The sequence below is a fragment of the Rhinolophus sinicus genome, chromosome 3 (genome assembly GCF_057876585.1).
Source record: "Rhinolophus sinicus isolate RSI-liver-muscle chromosome 3, RSI-T2T, whole genome shotgun sequence".
Lineage (NCBI taxonomy): Eukaryota > Metazoa > Chordata > Mammalia > Chiroptera > Rhinolophidae > Rhinolophus > Rhinolophus sinicus.
In genome coordinates this window covers 172579335-172597314 of record NC_142503.1, presented here as the reverse complement: position 1 = coordinate 172597314, position 17980 = coordinate 172579335, and the positions used below count along the sequence as shown (strand labels likewise).

Here is a 17980-nt window from a genome sequence, read left to right as displayed (position 1 = left end):
AAACTGTTAGTCAAAGCAAGCCAAACCAACCCCACATATGAGATAAGATTATTTTCATACCCTGGTTTCATAAAAACCCTGCCAAAATGGATCTGAGCATGAAGATCAATGTCCAGCACCTGCTTGAGATAGTCCTGCAAATATGAAAAATAATCACTTTACTTTCAAACATTCTTATATCAGAGAATCAAAACTTTAAATGAAGATACAATGAATTTATAGGACTAAAATGAAAACAACACCTTATTTTAGTGAAGTTGATTTTCTTAAGACAAATACTCCCTCACCCCTTCATTTCTCAGTCATTCATTTAATAAACATTTATTGAGCACTTGGTATATGCTGAGTACCAGTCTAGGTAAGGGGGATATAGCCTTGAACAAAAGAGACAATATCTCTATCCTCATAAAAAGTACATCCTAATAGGAGTACTTTGATAATGAACCAAATAACCACATTAACATAGTAAGTATTACCGGATGGGTTATTGTCTGTCTTTTAAGACAGGCTTTTATGTCTGAGAAAGGATGTTAACAAATTTGGCTTAAGAAGTTGTTCCTGGCCAGGAAAGCCACATGTATATACCCTACACTATTCTGCTTAATGGATTTAAAATAATGTACATTCTTCAGGTGAGACTTGGATATTTGCCCATAGATTTCCAATTCTAAATAAGCCAACAAAAATAAAAAAGAGGGATGAAATTTTAAACAGAAAGTCAAGGGAGTGTAATTGCTCCAACTTCATGTTGTGCTAAGAAAACACAACCAACCTAAGGTTATGACCCACTCAGAATGATTTGACAAAACCTGATCTTTGGAAATGAAAGGCAACACTGCCCTGTAGTTGGTTTTGTAGACAGAAAGAAAAAAAGCTGCAGTTCTTAAAATTTTTCAACTTCTTTCTTGGTCTGTTGTTTGTGTTGCCTTATTCACTAACCCAAGAGTGAATCTAGTAACCTACTAAAATTTTAAATATTTCAAGAGCTATGGGACATTATATTTTTAAAATTGGTTCTCTTCTCTCTACCTCCACAGCTTCGGCCTACATCATCTCACTTGGATTACTGAAATAGGTCTCCCAGTAGTACTGCCCTCCTCCAATTCATGTCCCCCACAGAAGTAAGAGATCTTCTGAAAACAAATCTCATCAAGTCACTATATAATACTTAAAGAACTTCCTGGTTTCCAGGAAAAAAGTCTCATCTTTTTAATATCATATCTATGATTCTTCTATTTTCTAACCCCCTTTTACCAATCATTGCTCTCATTAGGCAGTCTTCCCACCTAGCCCCATTCCCCCCCCCTCCCTCCCCCCTCCCTCCCTCCCTCCCTCTCTCTCTCTCTCCCTCCCCCTTTCCCTCTCTTCCTCAACACCACCTCCTCCCAGCAAGACTATGCTGCTTTCAGTTTTTAAAGCTTTCTTGCCTCTAGTCTTTGAAAATGTTCTTCCTTCTGTCTGGAATACTTCTTTCTACCCTCTGCCCACCCCACCCTTCTCTATCTCAGTCATCTCAGCCTGCTTTGCATTACCAGGGCTTGATGATAGATCAACTACTTATTTATGTTTATTGTGAGGCTATATTAATGGATACAATAAATTTAGAAATGTTATATTTTCCTGACAAACTGATACATTTAAATATATGAACTGTCCCTCCTAATATCTAGTAATCCTTTTTACCTTAATTTTTCTCTGATATCAATACAGCCACACCATTTTTCATTGTAATTTTTTTATCTTTTACTTTCAATTAGCTGTGTCCTTAAATTTAAGGTGTGCTACTTATAAGTATCATACTATTGTTGTTTATTTACACCCAGGATGACAATTTTTAAACTGATTTAGTCCATTTACATTTAATATAATTACTGCTATATTTGGATTTAAAACTATTACCCTATTATTTGTTTTCTATTTGTCACTTCTGTTTTTATTTCCTTTTTTCTTCTTTCATGCCTTCTTTTGGATTCACCTTTTTTTTTGTTGTTGTTGTTGCTTTACTTTTTCTTCTATTAGCTTGCTGGTTACACAAAAATTCCTTTGTTATTATTTTAGTGGTTATTTTAGAGATTACAACATGCATTCTTGATTTATCACAGTCTACCATAATTTGATATTTTTACAAATTCCCAGACAATTCAAGAAACTTAAAACAACTTAACTCCATTTATTCCTCTCTGCTTTTTGTGCTATAATATGCCACAAATTCTATATACATTTTAAGGATGTGTGTGTGTGTGTGCGTATATATATTTTTTTCCTCCTACATATACTATACAGATGATATATACTCTATATTTATATCTCTAGTACATATTTATATATATTTTAAACCTCACAAGGCACTATTTTATACAGTCAACACTCATTTACATTTGCCCACATATTAACCCTTTCTTTTGCTCTTCAGTCCTTTGTGCATTTCCATGCTTCCATAATCTTTCTGCCTAAAAAAATCTCCCTTTAGTATATAGGTCTGCTCCATTTTTATTTGGCTAAAAATGTCTTTATCTTAATTTTTGAAGAAAATTTTTGCTGAATACACAGTTTCACACTAGCAGTTATTTTCTTTCAGTACTTTACAAATGCCATTCCAGTGTTTTCTGAGTTCCATCATTTCTGTTTAAGTCATTTCTGTCAGTCTTATTGTTGGTCCTTTGAAGGTAATGTGTCCTTCAGGTAAGATTTTCTCTTTGTCCTTGGCTTTCAGTAGTTTTGCTACAATTTTTGAGGTATGGTTTCTTTGTATTTATCCTGTTTGAGATTAGCAGAGCTCCTTGAATTTCTGACTTGGTGGTTTTTATTGGTTTTGGAAAACTCTGCCAATAGCTCTTAAATATTGCTTCTGTTTACTGTCTCTTGCCTTTCCTTCTGGGACTCCAATTACACATATGTTAGACCTTCTATGATATCCTATATGTCTTTTGTGCTTTTTTTGCTGTTACATATTTCCATCCCTTTACTGAAAATTTCACTTGATTTTATGAGTAGATTCTAGTGCAATTCTTCATTTTGTCATTTGTTTTCCTTAAACATATTAGTTTTTTAAAGTCCATTATTTTTAGGGCTGTTCTATTTTGTTTTCCTTTCTCAGTTTTTTAGTAATGTTGTCCTATTTGTGGTATGTCTGGTAATTTAAAAAACTGAAGCCCAAACATTATGTATGAAAAAAACTTGAAGAGGTTATGAATGATGATATATTCCTCCAGAAAGGATTTTTTTCTTCTGGCAGTCACTTAAGGTAAACTAAGATTACCTTGATCTAATCAGATATTGAGATAATTTGAGGCAAGATTTCAATCTTTGTGAAGGTTGGTTTATTTCCACTTTGTCTTATTCCTAGGGCACAGACCTTCAAGGGTTTAAATGGAAAGCCTGAGATATTTGCCAAGGCCCCTCCTCCATGGCAGGCTCTGAACTCCTAAGTCTGGAAAATTCTGCTTACTTTCTTAGCATCTTAGCTACTTCTTTATATTTGGCTTCTTGGCCTCCTGTGCCATTAAACCTCTCCTGTCCCACTGGCTTAGGAATTAGTAAATGCCTTGAAAAACACAGAGAACAATTCCAGTTTTAATTCTCTGTGGTTCACTTTTCTCAGATCTTGGTGCCTTGAATCTTGGCTGTCTTGGTTGTTCTCTTCAGATACCTGCTTTTTCTTTTCATTGTCTTCTTAAACTTTTAAAAAATATAGCTCTTATTGTTGTTCTTGGAGGGAAAATTGATCCAAATAAACCACTCTATCATGGCAGAAGCAGAAATTTCCAGACCTTTCTTATGTGTTCTTATAATATTATGTCCGTCAGACACCACACACTTAGGCTAGACTGCAATTGCCTGATAATGGATATGCATCTTTTATTGGACTACAGAGTCTGTGAGAACAGGAACCCTGTGTGTGTGTGTGTGTGTGTGTGTGTGTGTGTGTGTGTGTGTGCTGAATCCCAAGTGAACAGCACATGTCTTTCATTCATTCATTTGTTAGTTCTACAAATATTTTTGAATGTCTATTATGTATCAGAAATTCTATATGTGCTAGAGATTTAATGGTGAACAAGATAAACATGGTCATGCACACAAAGGTGTCCTGTTATATTTCACTGGAGAAGACAGCTTAAAATAAGTAAACCAACAAATAAACTAATTAATATAAAGTGTGGTACATGCTGTAAAGGAAATGAGAGGTGCTAGGATAGAAAATAATGGGGTGGGGTGGAGAATAAGAAAAGGCCATTTTAAAAGAGGTGGTAAGGACGAGAAGGATATAGCCACGTGAAATGTAGAGAGTTAAGGATTCCAGGCAGAGGGAAGTACATACAAAAGCTTCCAAAGCAGTAGAATGTGCCTCGAACTGAAAATACAATGGAAGGTAGTGAATGAGTAGAACAGAGAATAAGGTGAGGTTTGAGAGACAGGCAGAAGCCATACCTACAGGGTCTTAAAGGCTATGAGACAGAGTTTGGAAAGCAGATATGCTAATTACCTATTTGCTAAATAAATGAAAGTATTTTATTTTTCTTGAAAAAAATCCTTTCTGTTGTTAAAAACGTCTTTTAATTCTTTTTGAACATGAAGGAATGCTTTATGTTTCTTGTGACAGAGGGAAAGCTTATAACAGACATAGCAGTAAAGGCTGAGAATCATCATTGTTCATAAATTTTGCCTACCTATAGAAACAGCAAGGAACTCTGTCTGATTTTCTGAATTAGAGTTAGATAGGAAGAAGAAAAATAAATGTATGAAGGAACAAGTTCTTTTCCTCAACCCAGGTAAGAACAACATCAGAGAAATTGTAAAAGACATTGAAAAGGGCAAAAAAGATTACTGGATGTCCAGCATAACACAACCTGGGTTATTTGGGCCCTTCATTATCTTTGGGCTATTTTACAAAAACTAAGGTGTAGAAAACTGAGAGGGAACATGATTATTACCCAAATAAATGCAAATTAGTTTTGTCCCTGGAGATGTAACTAATTATTTGCCTGTAAATATTAAACAGTTTTGCATCTATTAACAAATTTATTTCAGCATTCCTGATTACCTATATGTGTGCATGCTCTGAATTCTCCTTTAAACAAGTTATATATCTGACTAGTTACTTCATTAATTAAAGAGTTAAATAAAACCTTGGATGTGTTCATTTTTTTGTATTTATAAGATGCATAATTTTGTCTTTAAAAATTATACTTTAATAACTGTGGAGGCTCCATCAAGCAGTCCCACTGATTTGCTTGACAGAGCCAGGTAAACCTGTTGCTGAAGAAGGTGCACTTCATGGGTGGCTTAAACCTGGGCACATCTTTCCTTGGTTCCTGAAGGGAATGCCAAGCAGCAATAAAATGTGAACTCTGCTAACCTTTGGTTTCTCTAATTTTGCCCCTTTTATTGATTTTAGTTCTATTTTGTTTCTGTGCATGGTCAACAAAGTTTTCCCCCCTCACGGTAGCAATGATTGGAAATTTGGTTTACGGTCTGACCATTTGATGATTCTTATAAATGGAAGATATAAATCTTTTTTTTTTTTTGACATTCAGTATCATATTAGTTTCAGGTGTACAGCACAGTGGTTAGACATTTATATAACTTACAAAGTGATCACCCCACAAGTCGTTACACCCCGATGCCATACAATATCACTGACTATAGTCCCCATGCTGTACTTTACATCCCCATGACTATTTTGTAACTACCAATTTGTACTTCTTAATCCCTTCACCTTTTAGCTCAGTCTCCCAACCCCCCTCCTACCTGTCAACCATCAGTTTGTTCTTTGCATCTATGACTGTTTCTGTTTTGTTTGATCATGTTCTGATTTTTAGATTCCACATATAAGTGAACTCATATGGTATTTGTCTTTCTGTCTGATTTATTTCACTTAGCATAACACCCCCTAGGTCCATCCATATTGTTGCGAATGGGAAAATTTCATTCCTTTTTTATGGCTGAGTAACAGTCCATTATATATAGAACATATATTTTTGAATTAGTGTTTTTGTATTCTTTAGATAGACACCCAAGTGGAATAGCTGAGTCATCTTGTAGTTCTACTCCTAATTTTTTGAAGAATCTCTATGCTGTTTTCCTCAGTGGCTGCACCAATTTACATTCCCACCAACAGCATACAAGGTTCCCTTTTCTCCACATCCTTGCCACTTCTTACTTTTTGTCTTTTTGATAATAGCCATCCTAACAGGTGTGAAGTGATATCTCATTGTGGTTTTGATTTGTATTTCTCTAATCATTAGTGATGTTGAATATTTTTTCATGTGCCTGTTGTCCATCTGTATGTCTTCTTTGGAGAAATGTCTGTTCAAATCCTCTGCCCATTTTTAAATCAGGTTGTTTGTTTTTTTGTTGTTGAGTTGTATGAGTTCTTTATATATTTGGGGGTACTAACCCCTTCTCAAATATTTGTAAATATTTTCTCTCAGTTAGAAGGTTGCCTTTCGTTGTGATGATGGTTTCCTCTGCTGTGCAGAAGCTTTTACTTTGATATAGTGCCATTTGTTTACTTTTGCTTTTTTTTCCCTTGCCTTTGGAGTCAGATCCACAAAATATCACTAAGACTGATGTCAAGGAGCTTACTGCCTAGGTTTTCTTCGGAGAATTTTATGGCTTCAGGTCTTACCTTTAAGTCTTTAATCCACTAATTTTTGTATATTATATGAACTGGTGGTCTAGTTTCATCCCTTTGCATGTGGCTGTCTGGTTTTCCCAGCACCATTTATTGAAGAGACTGTCCTTTCTCCATTGTATGTTCTTGGCTCCTTTGTCATAGATTAATTGTCCATATCTGTGTGCATTTATTTCTGGGATCTCAATTCTGTTTCATTGCTCTGTGTGTCTATTCTTGTGCCAGATTTAATTACTATATCTTTGTAGTATAGTAAGTCAGGGAGCATGATACCTCCAACTTTGGTTTTCTTTCTAAGGGTTGCTTTTGGTATTCGGTTCCATATAAATTTTGAATTATTTGTTCTAGTTCTGTGAAGTATACCATTGGAATTTTGATAGGGATTGCACTGAATCTGTAGATTGCTTTGGGTATGACAAACTTTTAATTTCAATAGTAATTATGTTTGTAGTATGTCAGCTTAAAAATAACTTAAAATCCTGGGGGGCGGGGGTAGATTTTGGACAGGAGTCCACCATCCTCACAGAATGCTGGCATTTTGAATAAATCTGCTTTTCTTTCCACCAAAACAAAATAAAACAAAAACAAAAACAAAAACAAAAATATCTTAAAATCTTGAACTGATATTAAATTACTTAATAATCATCATATACCTAGATGATGTCTAAGTAAGATAGAACACTGGATCATTGATTACTAATCATGATTTTAAGTTAATATACTTTTGGTTTTCAGTTAATATATTTTGCTTCTTTTTAAAAATATATTATAGACTATACCTTTGGGTTATGTTAATGGATGTGTTTTTTCATCTTTGCTACGTTAAGAAGGTATAAAAGGCATGTGTGTGGCTGTAGAAAGTTGCATTCTGTGTGTTAATGAACTTTGCTAGTCTGCTAATATGCTTACATATGATTTCACAATGATCTATATCCCCTAGTTTTTGCTGTGAAATAGAAATTAGTTTCTCCTTAAATGTTATAATGAATATGGGTGATTACAACTATGCTATGGGTAATAATGACACAGAAGTATAATTATGTGTGTTCTTCCATTTTTCAAGGAAAAATAATATTGTTAAAAAAAAGTTCAGTTCTCAAAATGTTTGTTCTTCGGACTCTTTAAATTATATTAAAATTTATTAAGAATCCCTAGAGCTTTTATTTATGTGGGTTATGTCTATCCATATTACTGTATGAGAAACTAAAACTAAGAAATTAAAAGAAGTGCACTGTACACCTGAAGCTGAAGCTGAACAATAATGAATGTCAAGTACAAGTTTATATATATATATAACAAGAAGTGGAGTACAGCATTAGGAGTAGAGGCAGTGGAAATGTAATGGCTCTGTGCGATATCAGAGGAGTAGTACATGGGGGTGGGGAGTTATCACTGTGTGAGGGATATAAATGATAAATGTTTAACTATTACATTGTTTTGTACACCTGAAACTAATAAAATATTTATTTGTGGGTTAATTTGTATGTAGCGATGATGAAGCCATTTCATGTTAATATAAGTAATTTACTTTTTTGTGCACTATTTTATAATTTTGAAAATCTCTTTAATGTTTGGCTTAATAGAAGTGAGTTGGATTCTTATTTGCTTCTGCATTCAGTCTGATGAGTTGTCACACATTATAGAGCCTCTGGAAAAACTCAGTGTACATTCACGAGAGAAGGAGAACAAAAATGCCAAATAAAGTCTTAGTTTTATTACGAAAATAGTTGTGACTTTGCAGACTAAAGGGAATTCACCTAAAGGATTTCAGGGCCCTCGTGGGTCTGGGGACCACTCTTTGTTCTAATGTAAAGTGTAAGTTTGTTCAAAAATATAAAACAGCGGGCCGGCCCGGTGGCTCAGGTTGTTAGAGCTCCATGCTACTAACTCCGAAGGCTGCCGGTTTGATTCCCACATGGGCCAGTGGGCTCTCAACCATAAGGTTGCCAGTTCAATTCCTCGACTCCCGCAAAGGAAGGTGGGCTCCGCCGCCTGCAACTAAGATTGAACACGGCACCTTGAGTTGAGCTGCCGCTGAGCTCCCGGATGGCTCAGTTGGTTGGAGAGCGTCCTCTCAACCACAGGTTGCTGGTTCGACTCCCATAAGGGATGATGGGCTGCGCCCCCTGCAACTAGCAATGGCAACTGGACCTGGAGCTGAGCTGCGCCCTCCACAACTAAGACTGAAAGGACAACTTGAAGCTGAACAGCACCCTCCACAACTAAGATTGAAAGGACAACAACTTGACTTGGAAAAAAGTCCTGGAAGTACACACTGTTCCCCAATAAAGTCCTGTTCCCCTTCCCCAATAAAAATCTTAAAAAAAGAAAAAGAAAAATAAAGTTCTTTAAAACAAAAATATAAAACAGCATAATAAAGAACAAAACTTTGAAAATGACTTTTATTTGCCTTGGTTTATAATACCTATGTCTGAGAAATAGGTATTACACCTATGAAGCTGAGAAATATATTAAAATTACAGAAAGTTCACTCAGGTTGGATGAGCTTATTTCTTTGGTTACTGATTAATGCTTTCCTTACGATATGAAAGGTTATTTTCGTGTGTGTAATCTGCCTTTTTGTGCTTTATATTTGCTTGATTGTGTCTTTAATTATTTAAGACAATAAAGAAGTGAAGAACAAAGTTTACTCATTTATGAATGAGCCAAGATTATTCACAATCATGTTACTTTCTATGCTTATTTTAAAATATTTTATTGTTGCTTTAAAAAATTACGTAACCAAGTAGTGTTTCTCATTTACCTATGATCCTATCTTAATTAGGTGCCCAATTCTTTTTTGACAACTCTTTTGATTTTGCCTTCTAAAGATCATATCTAAAGAAAAAAAATCAATTTCAGAATAGCTTTTACAAACAAAAATACCTTTTTTACAAACAAAGATACCTAAAACTATCTTTGAAATTTCCTAGAAGGTCTCTAGAAAAATCATAAAGGTTTGTTCTTTTATCTTATAAAAAGGGATATTAGAAATAATTAAGTTTGTCTGATATGTTACCATTGTAACAGTTGCTGTCATATCTGAGAAGAGATGCTCAGTGTGCCTTAAGGTTAGATTCACATAAGTAAAATGTTACTAATATAACTATTTCAGAAATTGTATGCTTTATGGGAAGTGCCTAGAGATTTGACAACACCCTTGCTATCCATAATATGTTTTTACCATCAGGGAAAACACTGATAAAAATTTTTATGAAACAGTTACATACTGTATCCCAATGGAGAACTTTATTCATCTTCTATTCTGATATTACCGATTACAGTAATAAATTAAGCACAGCCATTAAGTATCTGTCATCTAGAGCAATTTTCAGTTTTACTCTAATGCTTGCATGAACGCTCAGCTATAAGCTACAGTGACTAGTTTGTATCTGTAACAAAGATTCGGAGCACTAGGAAGGAGGACTGCCACAGGTACTCTGAACTATTGACACTTGAAAGGAGAATCTCCTGGGTACAGGCTTCTGAGATGACACAGCTGAGATAACTTTCATATAGTACCAGTGGACTGTGTCAGGAATCCCAGGACTCTTTACATTGGAAGCAGATGGCTTTTTGAAAGCAGACTGCTAACCCAAGATCTAGCATAACAAGAAGGACATAGGGCTGAATGACATGACAAGGAAAATTTTATTGTATTTATTTGTATGGCATATTGTTTATTAGTTTTAATATTCTATTGCTGTATAACTCCAGATTTGCAAAACAAACTCAAGAATGCCTATATGGTTCCTTACCACTCTTGCTGCTAAATAATCAGGGCAAGCCTATGAGGCCAGCCTTTTTTTGTGCTCAATAATTATCTTTGTGATTATTTTGATCACATGAAGTGGGGAGACACTCTCAGGAAAAATCAAGAGACTCTTAAATAGCAAAAAACAAAAAACCAAAACAAATGAAAAACAAAACTGGGTGTCCAGTCTAAGTGTATTCTTCTCAGTTATATGTACCTTTCATTGTTTTTGAGCTATTTTACAGTTTGGCAGGTTGTAGAAAATTTATAGCAACGAATATAGTTTTTTAGTTTTCAGGGCAAAATGTAGATACTGTTTACCTGAAACTTTGAGTGTTTTATAAAAATGAAAACTCTTTGAAACGTCTAAGTGGGGTAGGGGGAGGTGGAGATGGGGAGAGATTTTGAGGGAAGCAACAGTGGAAGTCATTTTTATTTGGCTGAGAAGAGGATAGAGGTTTGTGGGTCCTACAAACAGCAGGGACCCCTTCCCCCACCCAGGCTCCCAGCGTCCCCATGCTCTCTGAGTTGCTAGTAGAACCCAAAGAGCAAAGGCCTGAAGATCTAATGGTACTACAAGGACACTTTAGATGTATCCAGTACAGACTGGTGACCAGCTGTGTCTCCCTGATGGTCTGTTACCTCTTAAGTCCCTCCCAGTCCTTTGGCATAATTCTTGGAGGGGGTGAGCCCCAGTAATGGCTTAAATAAAATTTCCTGCCACTTCGGTAGCATGGGAGTTCATAGTAGGATTTAATTTGAATCGAGTAAGTGAATTTCTTGCGTACTTGAGTTTCTGCACTTAAGATTCATCATGCCTGCTACATAATGCTCTGGATCTTTCCTTGATGTCCCTGTCTTTCCAGTGACTGGTTTCCAGTCTCAGCCCTTGAGCTCTATCTCTTATGCTTTTCTTTCTTTCTGCTATTGAGGTACACTGGAATTCTTTTCGGGAGTAGAACTTGCAGGTTGGCAGGAGTTTGCTGCATGTATGCTTTGTTTCTTTCTTCCTGGTTCCCTTTCTCTCATTCCCACTCAAGGAGGTTGGAAGGACAATTATTAGCTCCTATTTGGAATACTAAGGGATGCCCAATTCCTAAAACTCCTTCCTAGTAACTTTAAGATTTAGTTTCTCTTACCACACAGAGAGTGAAATAAAGAAAAACAATGTGCTTTGCTACATTGGCTCCGTTTACTTGGGAGCAAATCCCTAGGATGAATGACAGCGCTGTTAACACTAATAAAGACGATTAAGTTTGAGAGGTGTTCTGTCCTCACCACAGCTGAGCCACAATTGCCTATGCATGCTACAAACTTGTTGCTTCTTTAGAAGTATCAGAAAAGACAAACTTCAGGTCTGCCAACTATGACTAGGTATTGTCCCACAATTAAGTTCATTAGTATCCAACATAAATGATACATGACACACTCCTGGAAATAGGATTATTAACGTTTAAGTACTCTTAACTTCAGGGTTTGCTCTTGTGGTACTCAGAATGCCACAGGCAGCCTGATGGTAATGAAAAGATGTGCTGCAATTACTGCTTATGGATCCACTACACTGCAGACCTCAGCCCCTGGCCTCTGTGATCTCAGGAGAGGTCAGTGGCGGTTTGCTCCACCTGGAATGAAAGACTTCTAAGAGACTGAGGGAAGACTAACCCAGCAATCTGCCTGCTGGAAGGAGAATACCTGCCTACACTTTAATACCTTCACTCCTGGATGTAACTTGAGATGGCAGTCTTGGACTGAGAGTCTCTCTTGTCCTTCTATGGTTTTAGCAACTGAGGTGCTCTTCTTACACACACTGAGACTAACATTGTGATTGGGAGGCAGGCGTTCTCTATTCAGGCTACCGAATTCTGACATTTGTTCTCAGAGCCAAAGAGCTCACTGCCCAAAGAGTCAGGTTATAAATTTAGGCAGTTTTATAGCTAGAGAGTGCAGGGACCAAGAACAATTACCCACATAAGATCTAGCTAAAAACCCATCAAGCTCTTGCAAAATATTAGTTTTAGCAAAAACTGCTATTAAGACAATCTTTTTATAATTTTCAGTTCAGTCACTAATATGAGATAAAAGAAAACATGGAAAGAGATTATAACCTGGCAAAACATTTTGTGACCTGAAATATTATTGAGCCAAGACATAAGGTTGGTTATTGTAGTTAAGAATATTTTGCTTTTATAACATTATTCAGTGGACCCAATAATCATCATGAACAAACACATTTCATTAATATATATAAACTTGATACTGAGATATTCAAATTGTGATTTTATAGGACTAAGCATATACCATATGAAAAGAGTTAGTCTTATAAAATCCTATATATATTTATATATGTTTGTATTTTATTTTCATCATGGTTATGATTATGATTATTGTCAAGAGGAGCAAAGGAATATCCAATCCCCTCTTTCTTCCTTGTGGGGAGCTAAGGGTTCTTTACCAGGTTTGGAACACGTGGTGGTGGGGAGAGTCATCAATAAATTTAAATTTAAGTAGACGAAAGGAGATTGGAGCTTTACTGCAGGGGTAAATAGTACACATAAAGGAAGTCCTAATGTAGTAAAGCTGAGTGAGCAAAAAGCCAGAAATCTCCAGGGGCAGATCGAAACCATTCTGCAAGTTGTGGGATTCTCTGTGATGCTCTTGAGGTAAGCTCTCTGATCTACCCACACTGCATCCCTTTTAGAATGCCCAGAAATTTCTGAAGCCTCATAGATTTTCAGCTTTGTGGAGGTCTGGTTGTGGATACCAGATGTTTACCAGGTCACAATTAATGAACTATGCAAGATTATTGCAGTGGATACATTTTCATGAGCCCCATTTTTTCATACCTTTTCCCCCATGGACACACCCCCTGATGTGATGATGACATCAGCACGACTGATACCCTCATTCAAGGCATTGAGTAAGTCATCTGGGCTGGAAGAAAATAAAAACAAATACTTTAACACACTAGGAAAAGATCTTAGATATAGCGCCAACTTAACACTAAACCACGTTATTTACTGAGTAGGCATTAACATGAGTACAGCACTACATTCTGTATGAAGTGGGAATCAACAGGGTCTCTGCCCAACAGGAGCGTAACTCTTACCATGGAGAAAGAATTGCAAGTGTGGAAGCAGTGGCTATTAGTACTCCCACAGGGTTTTGTGCTCTGTCTAACAAAGCAACATAACAAGGGGAAACAGTGAGGTGTTGGTAGGCTTTCTAACCATCCCGGTTTGCCTAGGAATATCCCAGATTTAGTATAGAAAGTCACATGTCCTAGGAAATCCCAGACAAATCGGGACAGTTGGTCACCCTGTGCTGGAGAGATCACATAAGACTCTTTAGAGGGAATATGACTTACGTTACTTAGGTCTTGAGAAATGGGCTGGATTATTACAGGAGGAAAGGAATGGGAAAGGGCCTTGTAAGCAAGAGGACCAGCCTGTGATGAAGCCTGTGGTGTTTCTAGATCATTGTGAACTATGTCGAGTGAAGGACTTGACTTACAACAACTGGGATAGGTGGGGTAAGACACGATTTTGGAGGGCCCTCATGCTCAAGAATTTGGATTGCATCTAATAGGAAAAGGGTGTGGGGGTTCCCTAGAAATATGAGGAAGTGGCAGGTGTTTATTGGGAAAAGACAGGGTAGAGAAAAAAGAAGGACGTCAGAGACCGTATGAAATATTCTGAGAGGGTAAAGGACAGGATGATAATTAGGGACTGAAACTAGGCAGATTCCTGACAGTCAAGTAAAAAGACAAGTGCATCAGGCCCCTTGATTGCACAAGTCAAAGGCCTGGGAAGACGAGATGGAGCAAAGTCAAGGGTCTTATCCTCTGGATGTCAGAGGGTTGCAAACGCCTGACTTGAGATTGATCAAGTAAGAAAAAAAATGCAAGGCATCGGGGCTTATGGAGGGACAGGAAGGCAGGCAGTAGCTGAAAGGGGCTGTTTAGTTACTATTTTAAATTCCTAAAAGCTACTGGGCAATGTGCACTGTACTTTTACTTCCCTTCAGATGATAGAATACAGAAAAGGTGCCTTTGAGGAATATTTGTCCAGCCTACACCCTTGTTTTCTGAGAACTTCTTATTCTGTAGGGAAGGGGTGTGCTTCCCTTTCTCCCCATGGATATTTAACATGTACATCTAAAAAGGGAGCAATTACAGCTTCTGGTTTTCGAGTCCTTGCTTTCAGTTCCTCTTGAGGCCTATTTTGGCTCTTGGGTTCCATGAGATAACACTACATCGTCCCATAAATCCCTCCTTAGCTTAAATTAGCATCAGGAGGTTTTTGTTAACTTGATATCAAATGATGCTTCAATGAGATAGCATGTGTTCTCCCAAATCTCTTGTGGTAGTGAAGTTTATTCATGTCCCTTTACATTATTTGATGGGAGGAGGGGGAGGGAGCAGGAGGAAAAGGAGGAGAAGAAGAAGGAGAAAAAGAAAAAAAAAATTGTACCTAGAACATCACTTTTTATCCAGGTGTGACAGAGGTAATGCGAGGAACTTGAGATTTACCTGAGAGGCTACCTTCACAGGCTCTAAGAGAGAAGCTAGTTGGGAGGTGTATTAGCACAGAGATTAAGAGTGTGAACTCTGGAGTCAGGCTGCTGAGTTTAAATTCTGTTTCTACACTTGCTAGATGTAGAACTTTGGACAAGTTGCTTAACTTCTCTTTACGTCAGTCAGTTTTCTATCTATAAAGTAGGGACAATATAGGGTTGTTATGAGAATTAAGTGGCATAATACATATGAAACAGTTTATGGACTAGTACCTGGTACAAACTAAGTTTCAAGAAGGGTTAATTGTTATTGCTGTGGTACTGACAGACTTTTATCATACAAACCCACTTAACAACCTGGCAAAGTCCAACTTTAGCATGCTTGGCAGTCTTCATTCAGGAGAATATCCATGATTAACACAGAAGAAAACCATAGACTAGGCCTCATATACATTCACACAGCTACATGTGTAAAGGCCAAATGGCTCAGTAGCAAGCGAGGCCTGGTTCCAGCCTGAATAGCATCATTTACTATTAGGTTCTCTTACTGGATTTGGATAAAATTCTCTTTCTCCTCAAGCACTGGTCTGTCCATGAGTGTACTGGGGTTGCTTGACTCTGGGGAGTGAGTTCCCAAGAAGAAGAGACAAAAGTAAAAGTTTGAAAAATGGCTCACATGAGGTTCAACCTACCAACATAGGGACTCTTTAAAGTCATCCTGTTAATTGCTTATGCAGCCAAAAAGGATTCAACGAAGGTAGGATTTATGTGTAAAACATAAAAAAGTTTTACTAAAGTACCTGACATGGATTCAAAGTTAAACTAGTTGGGCAAACATTTTAGAAGAATTATATTCAATAATGTTGTATTTAAAGTATTTTTGAATTAAATATTCTGAACAGGTATTTTACCAATCTTTTCCATTTTGCTTTAGGGAAAAAGTTACCAAATGATTCTTTTGTGTTGAAATACTATAAGATATGCATGTGATGGGGTCCTGATCACTGCATACTCAGAGTTCCAGGCCGCTTGCCTTGCTGGACCATGTTATCATTAAACTGAGCCAAATGGCGGGCCTATGGAGTAGATGGGAAAGACATCACATACATGGGACAATGTGGAATGTGGTTCAGGTGAATGGACAATGAATATTATCTACAAAACACACATCTGTGCTAGTATAAAGAGACATTAGCTAATTTCACCAATCTTACATAATTTGTAACATGTTGACTCTATAGGATTACGGTAAAGCCACTGGAACAAAGCAGCAGTGACATGCGCATCATCATGGTATTCATCTCTGTAGGTGGATGAAGGTCCTGGGACAGGCTAGCTGATGATTGCAAATACATGAGCTCTTCAGCGATCTCTTTTCTTATTCATTGTTTTCATATTATCTGGGAGATCATTTCCCCCACCCCCCGCAATTTTGTAAAACTACAGAGTCATCAACTCTCCACATGAAAATTTCTAGTTTTCAGAAATAAACTAAAAGTGATTTAATACTAAATCCTTATTATAATTTATCCTGTTTCAAATAATATGCTCAATGCTACAGAATTTCTACTCTGGTGGATTCACAAAATCACCGAATGTCAAAGTTGAAAAGGTCTTTGGGGGTCATTATATTCAGGACAACAGCGGGTGCATTCTTTGGGTCCTGTCCTTCTCTATCTCCCTGTGTTCCTCTCTTTGATTCTACTCTGTTGCATATTTCTAGCCTCTGGGATCTAGTGAGAGATCATGGTTTAGAAAAGGGACAGGTACCAATGTATGACAATAGTCAGAGGATCCCTAACTTCCCTATTGTGAGGGAACAAATGTTATAACTACAAATGTACAATATGTGAGGTAGATAGAACAGGCATTATTATTATGACGATGCCCATTTTACAGAAAAGGAAAGTAATATCCAGAAAGGTAAAGTAGTAAATTAAAGGCAGGTAGAGCAGTAAGAGGCAGAGCCAGGACTAGAAGCTCTGGCTCCTTGTTAAGTGTTTGCTCCATCCCACGACCTAATCAGAGTGACTGTCTAGTATTTTTAGGCATATGACATGTTATACAAGGAAAATTCTCAGGAGAATGGACCCTTGTTCAAAAGCATCAAATAGATAATGAAATATTTCCAACATAAGATAATAGCATATTATACACCAATGTATCCATCTCTCAGATTTGACAAATGCTAATATTTTCCCATATTTACTTCATATTTACTTTTTTAGTTTTAAGAAATAAAAACTGAGTTTGCTTTCTAAGACTAAGAGATTGCACTGAATAATGATAAGAGGAATAGGTAAAAAGGATTATAAATCATGAATATTATAGTTGGATAAGAACAATTCATGATTTTCTAAGTTTTCTTAAGAAAATAGATTATAGTTATCAGTTTTCTTTAAAGAAGGAAAGTAAAACTATAAAACATTATAATCTGACCTTGTCATATAATATGAGCTTATATTATATAATATGACCTTATATATGACATTACTTCTTATATATAAGATCAGTTGATATTTAAGAATAAAATTAATGACAATAACACTCATGTTTTAAAAGAACAATATACTCTCACACCTATGTGTTAATTTTTCAATTCTATGAGGTGCACAGGGCAAGAGAGGACATGGAGGTTCACAGGACGTAGTGAAAGGCTCAAGATAACCCGACTCTTAAACTATGGTAATAGTCACATTTTGAAAGACACAGTTATACATAGTATACCTTCAGATACAAGCTGCTTATCATTATCTAAATATATAAATCATATTTGTGTATGCCAAATAATGATGATTTAAAAACAACTTGTACTTTTAAAATCTTACATCTCTTTTCACCATTGCCACTAGAGAGGATAAAGCTTTCTAGATATATATGAATAGCATCCCTTTTCTGAAACAGCAGCAGATCTAAAGGCGTATTATAATATTATTTAATTCTACCTTCATTAATAACCACAGTTTTAATTAGATTTGGATGCTGATTAACCATTTATTTAAAGACAAATCGAGTAATAGCATGAACAATCTTGATTTACTAATGTTTTGTATCCATTTTCATTGAAATTATCAAGTACC

The 17980-nt window shown here is 36.4% G+C and overlaps 1 protein-coding gene across 33 annotated transcripts in view; it reads right to left on the bottom strand.

Annotated features, from left to right (window-relative positions):
• GPHN (gephyrin) overlaps positions 1-17980 on the bottom strand; it is a 431232-nt gene that overhangs the window by 19674 nt on the left and 393578 nt on the right. For all 33 annotated transcript variants that reach the window (XM_074327330.2, XM_074327331.2, XM_074327333.2 and 30 more), the window contains 2 exons: positions 13232-13319; positions 61-134 (listed from right to left, as the gene is read on the bottom strand). In XM_074327330.2, the coding sequence (XP_074183431.1) occupies positions 61-134; positions 13232-13319 (162 nt within the window). The remainder of the gene's footprint in view (positions 1-60; positions 135-13231; positions 13320-17980) is intronic.